The sequence below is a fragment of the Mobula hypostoma genome, chromosome 7 (assembly GCF_963921235.1).
Source record: "Mobula hypostoma chromosome 7, sMobHyp1.1, whole genome shotgun sequence".
In the NCBI taxonomy this organism is placed as follows: Eukaryota; Metazoa; Chordata; class Chondrichthyes; order Myliobatiformes; family Myliobatidae; genus Mobula; species Mobula hypostoma.
In genome coordinates this window covers 46,507,814-46,519,850 of record NC_086103.1, presented here as the reverse complement: position 1 = coordinate 46,519,850, position 12,037 = coordinate 46,507,814, and the positions used below count along the sequence as shown (strand labels likewise).

General features: G+C 38.7%; 1 protein-coding gene across 5 annotated transcripts in view; it reads left to right on the top strand.

Annotated features, from left to right (window-relative positions):
* LOC134349295 (mitogen-activated protein kinase 9) overlaps nucleotides 1-6,338 on the top strand; it is a 54,278-nt gene extending 47,940 nt beyond the window's left edge. For 4 of the 5 annotated variants that reach the window (XM_063053377.1, XM_063053378.1, XM_063053379.1 and 1 more), the window contains exon 12: nucleotides 1,220-6,338. In XM_063053377.1, the coding sequence (XP_062909447.1) occupies nucleotides 1,220-1,362 (143 nt within the window). In that variant the 3' untranslated portion in view covers nucleotides 1,363-6,338. Of the gene's footprint in view, nucleotides 1-1,214 lie in introns of all 5 variants that reach the window. The other variant, XM_063053381.1, reaches the window with a different exon arrangement.
* The last annotated feature ends 5,699 nt before the right edge of the window (nucleotides 6,339-12,037 follow it).

Here is a 12,037-nt window from a genome sequence, read left to right as displayed (position 1 = left end):
TCTTCTTTTGGAATCCACACTCAGTTTGCGTACTTCCATTGCTTGGGCACTTTGCCTCTCTTCCAGGCGACCCTGAGGATTCTCCACAGCTGCTGGAGAAGCTGGGGGCAGCGTTTGTAGGTGGTGCCACTCGGACCAGGAGCTGAGCCAGTTCTAGCTTTCTTGACTACTTGCTGAATCTCCTTGAAGAGAGGCTCTGGAAGGTCGAAAGCCTCTGTTGGTTCTGCGGAGCGATGAGGGCATCACAGTCTCCCAGTTCAACTTCTCTGTCCGGGTTACTGAAGGTGCTTCAGAGATTAGGATGTTTATTTTTTGAGCATTGTATTTTTTTGTTTCTATAAATTTCTGTAAATTATAGGAAAGGAGAAAGTATCACTCTTTCTCTTGTGAATTACCAAATAAGGTCTATGCTGTCCTATATCCTCTTAGTTTCTGATTACAGGTATGCGGCGCTTAACGTTCACGATACGTTCTGTGAAATCGGATGTTATGTGATTTGGACTTTGTGCGAACACCATATTATATACTTAGCAAACGTATATGGAGTACTGTAGTGTACCTGTATTGACTAAATCCATGTCATTAGCAATTTCTCCTTATCTGATATAGATCTCTCTCGTATTTTCATGAGCCTTGTAGTTTTCAGTGAAGCCAATCCTTTAACAGCTTCGAGAATTTTTTCTGTTTTTCAGGATCGTCGTGATTGTTGAGTGTGACATGCCTAAATCCTGAACAATAGCATTCACTGGTTTTCCACTTTCATATTGTTTAATAATCTTTTGTTTCACTTCCAAATCAGTACTTTTCCTTTGCCTCTTCCCTCTTGCTGCTATCACTAGGAGTGGTTTTGCTGCGTTTGGAAGCCATGATGCACTTTACGGTAATATTTTTGAAAGAAAATTAGATAACGCTACTACACTCGAGAGATGCGCGATACACGAGATTGGTTATGTCTGCTACGTCACGTTCTCCAATCGGGACTACGGACGTATATGCGATCAGATGTTGTCCGAATGAATGTTAAGCGGCGCACACGTGTATTTCTTTGTCTGGAATAAGAAGTTTGAGATCTTCATTTATCTCCCTTGCAGGCATTTTAGCATAGGTAGGTTTGTGTGAGTCTTGCTGTTTTCTTAAAAAAAATATTCTGGGGTATGCATTTGCAAAACAATTTGCTATTTTCTCAGGTTTTATTACTTTTTTTATTTTCTTAGAACAGATGCAGCAGTGAATAACAACAACAGTCCCTCTCAGTCTTCCTCCATCAATGACATATCGTCCATGTCAACAGAGCAGACCTTGGCTTCCGATACCGACAGCAGCCTGGATGCTTCAACAGGACCACTTGATGGTTGCAGGTGATCAGCCTACTGACTTCAAAAATGAGCATTATCAGAAAGTAACTACAACTGTTATTCTTGGCTTGAGTTGCTTTTAATTTAATGAAACCCCATTACAATGATTATATATACATATGTGTTGCATGTACCACAAACATAATGCCTGTGCTTTACTGTATGATTGCCTGGTTTTGGTTACAAATAAGTCTTGTAAAATTTGAAAAGGAAATTTATAATGCAATGTATATTTGTGCAAACTGCTATTAGCCCCAAATTCAGATGAGCAGATGTGGGAAAAATAAGAAGAATATAAACTTGTGCAAAATATGCTAACACTTCGTCCTCATGATCTCACACATTTGTTTAAGATTTAAGTACATTCCAAAAGTATGTAAAGGAAACAACTAGCAGCCCTTCATATTTTCTAATCATTTCTTCACATGTTCAGTATGTTACTGGTATATTAATGAGATCTAAAGATGCAATGTTGTGCATTTCAGATCTATCACGTTAATTATTTAGGCATGTAGGCAATTATTTCTGGTAGTAGGAAGCAAGATAAAAGTTTTTGTATGATGTTGGTCTGAGCTTTTAACTTTTCATTGGCTAGATTAGAGTAATTGTAATTGTTAGGCAAAATGGATTGTCCAAGATGACCAAGAAGAACAGAACTCAGCTTCATGTCTGTAGTTTAAAGGTGGGGGGTGGGGGGGAGAGAAAATAGCTTCTAAATTACTACGTGTTAACGAATTGCATGGAGTTATAATAATGATTTCCCTGTTGTGGAGGAACATTGCTGTAGCCATTTGAAAATGTTGAAATGCGGGTTTTTGAAATGAGTTCATTTGGGATTTTTCAAAACGAATTCATAGAAATATAAACCCAATATTAACATTTAATGTGCCTTGTAAAGTTTTCATTGCTTGGAGAATAAGCCAAAGGTTATGAAAAACTTTTGTTTAGAATACTTATTGTGTATCCCACTAGAGTAAATCCATTTAGTCCAGAATAAATTGTAGATAAAATCCATTGCCTTAAACTTAAGCGGCAACAACTAACCAGTATGCCTTTTTAAAACTGCACTAGTGGCAAGAATTTCAACTTGCTGGTAAAATTAAATAATTCAAACCAAAAAAAAATCATGATTGCATTATTATGGAATGTATAGGCAAAATTTCTTCCAAGATCTGTAGCAAAATTGTACACTAAACTTTATAAATTTATCAGATTTCTGAATATATTATGTACAGAGGAAGTCATCCCTATCTCTTTTGTTGGAGTGTAGATTTCTTTTAAATTTGAATAGTTCTGTTGATGCAAGTATCTGTTGTTTAATGTAAGGCCTGCCCTTGTATGTTACTTGAACAAAATTGTGGTCTTCTACCAGACGGTAACTGCAAACTGAAAGAGTGGAATAGCAAGTTATTGAAGAAAGATTGTCATGAAGATGTTTTTGGTTTTTGGCTATTATTACAAGCTGGTTTTGTCAGTTGAAGGTAAAAGTTGAAATTAAGCTAAATCTAGACATAAATTTTATAACATGTTAAATAGAATTGTTAATTTCAATATAAATAATAACTGATGTTTTGTTCTAGATGGTGCAGATAGTATTTGAATAATTCGGCATTCTCTGTGTGCTTTGTGCGGCCAAGAACCCATGGCTTGAAAATTACTGGTTTGGCACTTGGAAAGAGCAAGGTCGAATTGCCAAGTGCCCTCTAGCACTGTGTTTTGTCTATTTGAATATCCTGAAGCCAAGTTTTTTAGGATATTTTGTGCCTAGGGATTATACTGTTTCAGATTCCTACCCGTTTGGAGTGGATTGACTCAAATCTGTAGCCATCCCTGGTGCTGAATTCTGTTGTTTTTGGTATTGTGGTAAGTAGTGCTATAATTGAAAAAGTAAGCAATTCTTCCTTTGAATGTAGATACTTCACTTCATGCTCCACCCTGACATCTCCTCTTGCCTTAGTATGGCAAGATGTCAGGAATATGTAGGCAGACATGCATTTCCTGGAATAAATGGAAACCTTTGATCGTGTATTTTCCTTGTAGATGTTGGAATAAACAAATTTATCTGACCAATATTATTTTTGGTTTTTAATCTCTTAAATTGTCCTGGAATTCATAAGGGGGAGAGAAGAGTTCGAACCATTTCAGATTAGGGTTTCCCCTCCTACCTACTCTTTACCAGTAAAACTTCAGCTGATGCTGAACTTATGAGCAATAGAATTTGAAGTTTAGGTAAATAAGAGAGACTTATACATGGCCTTGTCATCAGAGGAGTCGGATTGAAGATCTAAATTAGCTGCAGTACATTCATCTTTGAACAAAGTGCAGCTCTTAGTAGAGCTACTAGGACTTGATGTTTCAATCCCTATGGTAAGTTGGCACTCTCCATGTTGGTAGTGGGCTTGGAGTGGTGACAAGGAGGGAGAGTAGGTACGTCATCGGGGTCATCAGGTGGGCACCCTCCTTCTTTGACGTTTCGTTGATAAGCCCAAAACACAAAATGCTTTGAATTAAAGATGGAGCAGTAGGTTCATGTAGTAAATAAACTCCAACCAAAGTAGATTTTATAAGTTGTTGCACACATCAGTTTGCAAATTAATTTTTCTGTGCAGTGGACTAGGATGGTTAAACTCAATGTTTAAAACCTTGCTTCATAGTAAAGACACAATTAATTTGAACTGTGGCTTGTATAATGGAAATTGTTTGATTTTTTTTCCTGCAAGTCTTTAATTTTTAAGCTTTGCATTATATTGTCTAAGGATAATTTTCAATACTAACAATGAAATATTGCCCAGGAATGTTTGTTGTAACAAAGTTCCATCACCTTTATTTACAGTCATCATCATGTGCCACATTGTATGACATGGGTGATCATGGTCTTTCCATGACCATGATTGTTCTTGGCAAATTTTTCTACAGAAGTGGTTTGCCATTGCTGCCTTCTGGTCAGTGTCCTTGCAAGATAGGTGACCCTAGCCATTGTCAATACTCCTCAGAGATTGTCTTCTTGGCATCAGTGATCACATAATCAGGACTTGTGATATGCAGCAGCTGCTCATACGACCATCTACCACCTGCTCCCATGGCTTCACATGACCCTGATCGGGGAGCTAAGCAGGTGTCTCACCTTGCCCAAGGGTGACCTGCAGGCTAGCAGAGGAAAGAAGCACCTTACACCTCTTTTGGTAGAGACATATCTCCACCCTCCCACCCACTTATTTACAGTATATCACTGCAAATTTCCTGATAATTTAAGCCAGGCCCACCTGGGTTTTGACATAAATGTGTTTATTTCCTTTTTAAGATGTAGTTAACCTTCACTTTTGATATTAAAATTCTTGTTTCATGGGGAAAATTTAACGATGATGATACAGTAGTACTAATGTTTTACAATCTAGCTTTAGTTGCAAGGTAGTACTGAAATGAGATTTTTAAAAATTCTCTCTGTAAGACTAATGAAATAGTGCCTTGTTTTATCAAAACATTTGAAATTGTTTTAGTAACTTATTTTTGGATTATGTATAGTTAATAGAAAAATAATTTTACCTCCAATTACTAGTAGTTCTGTTTAATTGACAAATTAAAGCTGAGTGGAGATAAGTCATCTTTCAACTGAAATTCAATTGTCATTAGATGGATTAGTTTTAAATGAATGGTGTCTTGCCTCAGCAACATAACTGTGGTTTGATTAGCATATAATACAAACCCTTCCCAAAATAAATTAATCAAATTAAGTGGAAGCTGGAAATACTTCCTAAATGTGCCACATCTGTGGAGAAATTTAAGATACTGTGGCATTTAACATTTAATGGAAAATATTGATGTTGCCTTGTCACGTATGCTAGGTCTGACTTTTGGTATCTTGCTCATTTGTTATATATTAATTTTCTATAGAAATTGCATGTAAAATACTGAGTTCTTCTATTTCACATTTCCATATCCAAATTCTTTGTTTAAAAAACTTGTATCACATTTGTTCCGTGTTTGCATTTATGAAGTATTTAAAATTTGCTAGAACTCAACTGCTCACCTGGAATGATTTTGGGGCTTTACAGTTTTGTGTCTGTTTGAGGAGTAATGTGTCTTAGAGGCAATGTTATGATGAATTGAAATAATTGCATCTTTAAGCATGTTTGTTTATAATCATTGGGTGCCTAAGCCTCATGCAAGATTGCACAAACTGCACATGAAGGTGGTTTGCACAAAAATTTGATTTCCTTAAACTGTTTAGAATGATTGTATTAAGATTGGAGAAAGATAGGTGTAAAGCTTTTAACTGTTTGTAGCCACTATAGGTGTATATGTATATGTTTGATCTCAGTGTGCATCAGGGCTTGACGCTAAACCAGAGCTAAATAAAATCAGTATCAATGTTTTGTCAATTTCAGGCCCCCTGCTACATAATACAATGTACAAATTGAGTTGTGAATTCTGTGGACTGCCATGTTTTTTCTGTTATAATTGTCAGATGAGCAGCGTCAAGGCCTGATATTTGCAAAGTGTTTTTCTGTTAATGCTCTGTTTCATTTCCATTGAGTTAAGCATAATGTTGACAGAAGGGGCTGCTGTTAAGTACTGGTATCCTGAAGCTGTTAATGTTACAAGTGCTTTTAAAGTAGTTACTTGAAAATGTACTTGCAACCTAACCGGCTATGTTCCATCGTCTGCCTGTTACACGGTGTTTGTGCAATAAGAGATCTTGTATATAAAGATTGTTGCCAATTGACATTCATGCTGGATTTTTAATTTTGATTTCAAGTTTGACATTAGATGGTGCTTTTTTTTGTACTGACAACAGTTCTGCTTTTTGTTTTTTTTAAGAAAAGATTTTTATAGATTACTTTGTTTTTAAAGGAACTATTATGATCAGCTAACGTCAACTGCTCCAGGATATAGAATGGTTTAAGATAAATCTGAAGGTTTTTCCAAAAGCAATTTTACCTAAGAGCCTCACTACAGAGGATTCACATGTGAATGCAAATAAAACTGTGGTCTTCAAAAACACTGTGTATTTTTATATTTTTCCTCATAAGCCACATTCATCAAATTACCATAAAAATGTAGTGCGAATCTACATTTACATCTCAATATTATTTGCATGTTATATTCATTTACATTTCTGAACTAAGTTATTTCAATATCAATGCATGTTATTTCTGGATAGATAAATTCAAGAAATGCAATTTTCCCATAAAGATTATAAGGTAGTGTAAGTCTTAAAAGTTTGTCATTCCAATCACATGTGACAAGAGGAAATATTGGTAGGATTTTAGTATTTGGTCTTGTATCAGCTCCTCCTCCTGTGCCTTTTTTATTTTGAAAAGTCGGTCTGTATGGTGTAGAATTCTATGAAATGCCGCAAAAAAGGGTGAGTAAAAGAGGAAAAGTCTGACTTTTCAGAATTTAGGTGGCAAGGGAAGCTTGAAATGTGAATTGTTGAATACTTGTCTCTCCTAGAATTATACAGTAGAGAAACAGACCCTTCATGTCAATCATCAGTCCTGTCTTAATTCTGCACCACTCTGTGCCCCATTTCCTACTCATTTGTGCACCAATGAAAATTCTTGCTAAATGTTGTTACTGTTCCTCCTCTGGCTGCTTATTTCAGATACCAATTAGTTTTTGAGTGAAAAAATCCCTCAATAACCCTTTAAATTTCCTCCCTCTCACCTTAAATCTATGCTGTCTAACTTTGGACACCTTTATGAACAGATCTTTGCTTCTCATAATTTTAAATATAGTCGGCCCTCCTTATCCGCGAGGGATTGGTTCCAGGACCCCTCACGGATACCAAATAATGTGGATGCTCAAGTCCCTTATTCAACCTGTCCAATGTGGTGTACCTTAGGACCCAGTGGAACCTCGGACCTTATTTAACCTGTCTCAGTGCGGTGGACATCAGGACCCGGCAGCGGAGCTCTGAATCCGCGGTGTTTCTGTTCACGAAAATAATCACGATCACGATTGAAAATAAAATGGAAATAATAAAGCGATCGGAAAAAGGTGAAACGCCATTAGTCATTGGAAAAGCGTTAGGCTACAGTCGGTCAACGATTGGAACAATTTTAAAGAATAAAGTGAGAAAGGGCCTGCCCCGATGAAAGCTACAATTATTACTAAGCAACGCAGTGGTTTAATTATTGGGTTTTGGGTTTTTGATCCTTCACATCAACCCAGCAGGGATGGAGAGCACTCTCGGGAGCGGTCTGACACTGGATTCGACTCGGGAACTTCTGTTCCCGACCCGGCACTGAAACATACGTTTCATAAGTTTTATATGCATAGAAGGTAAAATATATGCTATACACTAAGACAAACAAATAATATCGGATGTACCTGTTCCGACTTAGTAAGGGAACTTTAGTTTTTTTTCCGATCCCAATCCACGATCACCTACGCACATTCTCCCGTATACTTTAAATCATCTCTAGATTATTTATAATACCTAATACAAGGTAAATGCTATGTAAATAGTTGTTATACTGTATTGTTTAGGGAATAATGACAAGAAAAAAAAGTCTGTACATGCTCGAACAACAAGTGCTGGAAGAGCACTTCCGGGTTTTCTCAATTTGCAGTTGGTTGAATTTGCGCCGCATGCGGAACTCGCGGATAAGGAGGGCCGTCTGTACTTCTGTGTTATTACATGGTATCTTTTGTTCCAAAGAAAATGACCTAGCCTATCTACTCTCTTTATAATTCAAGCTCTGGGGACAAAATTGCTAAAGGAACTATGGGATTAGGCAGCATCTATGGTGGTAAAGGGAAGGTCAATATGAATGAAACCTAACTTCAGGACTCGGAGTGTAGAGAGGAGATGATCATCAAGAGTTGATAGGAAGGGTGCGCCAAGGTAAAACAGTGATGGACATACGGGGTCAAGTGGAGGATGAATGGAATCGGGAGAGAGCAGCTGGTGGGTAGTGGATGAACAATATAAAAAGCAAGCAGGAAAAATGGGGGTGAGTGTGAGGTAGTGACAGGCTAGAAGGTGGAAAGTGGTCGTTGGAACCTGATGGGCGTCTGGAACAAATTTGAGTGGAGGGGTTTGGACAGGAGACCCAGCAGGTAAAGTGTGTGGGTGATGGGCAAATGGAGTCAGGTGGCAGGGGAATAAAGCTAGATAAGGGGGAAATGGAGGGTGGAAAAAGGAGTGAGAAAAACTGGATGGATTAGATGGAAAAGGGATGTGAGTTACCAGAAATTGGTAAATTTAATATTCATACCACTAGGATATGAGGTGTTCTGATTGGCACTTGGCCTCAACATGGCACTGAAGGCCAACAACAGAGAAGTATATTTGGAAATGGAAGGGGAGTTGAAATGGCATGAATTTGAGAGCGCAAGGCGGTCATTGCGGACAGAGCACAGGTGCTGCACAAAATGGTTGTTTTTAGTCTATGTGGCATGTATCCAAGTGGTTAAGCCGTTGGTCTAGTGATCTGAAGGTCGCTAGTTCGCGCCTCAGCTGAGGCAGCGTGTTGTGTCCTTGAGCAAGGCACTTACACCACACATTGATCTGTGATGACACTGGTGCCAAGCTGTATGGGTCCTAGTGCCCTTGCCTTGAACAACATCGGTGGCGTGGAGAGGGGAGACTTGCAACATGGGCAACTGCCGGTCTTCCATACAAACTTGCCCAGGCCTCAGTCAACATCGAAAATCGACAGACAGCCGAAGAAGATGTCAGACATGCAGTACCTATAAAACGTATTCACCTCCCCCTGCTCCCCCAGAAATTTTCATGGTTTATTGTTTACACCATTAAATCACAGTGGATCTAATTTGTGCTTTTTTTTACATTGATCAACAGCAGAAGATTCTTTCATGTCAAAGTAAAAACAGATTTCTACAAAGTAATTGTTAATTACAAATATAAAACACAAAATAATTGCATAAGTATTCACCCCTCCCCCCTTTTAATATGACACGCCAAAACTTCACTGGTGCAGCCATTTGGTTTTAGAACTCTCAAAATTAGTTAAATGGCGATTAGCTGTGTGCAGTCAAGGTAGCTCTATCTGGAAGGATCCAGCTGCTGGTGAGTCAGTATCCTGGCAAAAACCACACCATTAAGACAAAAGAACACTCCATGCAACTCTACAAAAAAGATTATTAAAAAGCACAAGTCAGAGGATGGATACAAGAAAATTTCCAAGTTTCTGAATATTTCTTGGAGTACAGTTAAGTCAATCATCAAGAAATGGAAAGAATATGGCACAGCTGTAAATCTGCCTAGAGCAGGTCATCCTCAAAAATGGAGTGACTGTGCAAAAAGGGACTAGTGTGGGAGACCACCTAGAGACCTATGACCTCTGGAGGAGTTACAAGCTTCAGTGGCTAGGTTGGGAGAAACTATGCGTACAACTGTTGCCTGGGTACTTTACGAGGCGCAGTTTTATGGGAGAGTAGCAGAGAGAAAGCCACTATTGAAAACAATCTCACATGAAATCTCGGCTAGAGTTTGCTAGAAGGCATGTGGGAGACTATGAAGTCAGCTGGGAGAAGTTTCGATGGTTTGATTAAACCAAAATTGAGTTTTATGGCCATCAGTCTAAATGCTATGTTTAGACTTAGGACATTTGTTTTCCAGTAAGACAATGACCCCAAGCATAAAGCTGAAACTATACAGGAATGGCTTAAAAACAACAGAGTTATTGGCCTGGAGAGGCCAAGTCAGAGCCCAGACCTCAATCCAATTGAGAATTTGTGACTGGACTTCACTCCTGATCCTCATGCAATTTGACAAAGCTTGAACAGTTTTGTAAAGAATGGAGAAAAATTGCAGTGTCCAGCTGTGCAAAGCTGATATAGAGACCTCTCCACACAGACTCAAGGCTGTAATTGCTGCCAAAATATTGACTCGCAGGGGGTGAGTAATCATGCAATCAATTATTTTGTGTTTAATAATTGTAATAAATTTAGACTAGTTTGTAGAAATTTGTTTTCACTTTGCCACGAAAGAGTCTTTTCTGTTGATCAGTGTCAAAAAAGCCAAATTAAGTCCACTGTGATTCAATGTTGTAAAACAATAAAACATGAAAACTTTTGGGGTGGGGGGGGTGAATACCTTTTATAGGTGCTGTAGAGGAAACAACATTAAGAGCATTTCCTTAGCTCTATCCACGATGATTCAACACCGTCCAACCCTATGTCACCTCTTTCTAATGATTTGATTTAATTTTTTACCGACAATGCAATTCTGCTCCCTTTATCTCCCTTTCAAGATAATATGTATCCTTGGACATTAAGCTCCCAGCTGTAATCTTTCAGCCATGGATGGTATTCTGTCTGGAGACCAATGCCCAGTGGTGTTCTGCAGGGTTGAATATTGGACCCCTGCTCTTCATCATGTTTATATGATAAATGACTTGGATGAGGACATGGAAGGGTGGATTAGTATGTTCACAGGAGATATGAAAATGAGTGATGTGGGCAGTGTAGAAGGTTTTAGTAGGGCCGCAGCGGGACATTGATAGGATGCAAAGCATAGGTTGAGAAATCCAAAAAAGTGTCAAGTGACACATTTTGGAAGGTTGCACTTGAAGGTAGTGTACAGGGTCGATAGTAGGATTCTTAGCAGTGTGGAGGAACACGGGGATCTTGGGGTCCACATCCAGAGATCCCTTGAAGTTTCTGCACAAGTTAGAGTGGTTAAATGGTCATATGGTGTGTTTGGTTTCAACAGACAGGGAATTGAGCTCAAGAGTCATGAGGTAATGTTGTGGTTAGACCACACTTGGAGTATTGTATTCAGTTCTGATCACCTATAGGAAGAGTGGAAGCTTTAGAGAGGGTGCAAAGGAATTTACCAGGGTGCTTCCTGGATTAGAGAGTATTGTTGTATGAGGAAATGTTGAGCAAGCCATTGCTTTTCTCATTGGAGAGGAGGATGAGAGGTGATTTGGTAGAGGTTTATAAGATAATAGGAGGCATAAGTTGAGTGCACAGCAAGTATTTTTTTCCCAGGACTGAACTGGCTCATACAAGAGGGCATAACTGTAGGATGGTTTGAAGAAAGCTGGGGTAGGAATATCAGAGATAACTTTTTTTTACACAGAATGGTGGCTGCATGGAGCATGCTGCCAGAGATGGTGGTAAAGGCAGGTACATTAGGGACACTTGAGACTGTTAGATAGGCACATGCATGATAGAAAAATGAAGGGATATGTAGGAGAGAAGGGTTAGATTAATTTTTGAGTAGGTTAAAAGGTTGGCACAACAACATGGCCGAAGGGCCCTGTACTGTTGCATGTTCTATGATGTGCTTGATGTGAAAGGTGAGGACAAAGGGGAAGGGGGTAAGAGCAGAAATATATGACATGAAGGAAATATAAGTGAGGGCTCCATCAGCCACAGTAAAGGGGAAGTCACAATCCAGAGAAGGGACATTTCAGATGCCCTGTAGTGGAAACCCTCATATTGAGAACAAATACAACAGAGATGGGTGAGAAAAAGTCATGTCAAGGTAGTTCTGGAATTTGGTGGGTTTATAGTAAATGTTCGTAGCTAGTTTGTCTCTTGAAATGGAGTCAGAGAGATCCAGGATATACAGAGAGGTGTCAGAAATGATCTGAGTAAGTTTGGGGGTAGGGCAAGTGATAAAATTGAGGAGTTCTGCATGTGAAGGAGCAGCACCAATTAGTCATCAGTGTTTTGGAGAGAGAGTTGGGATGAAATGTCAG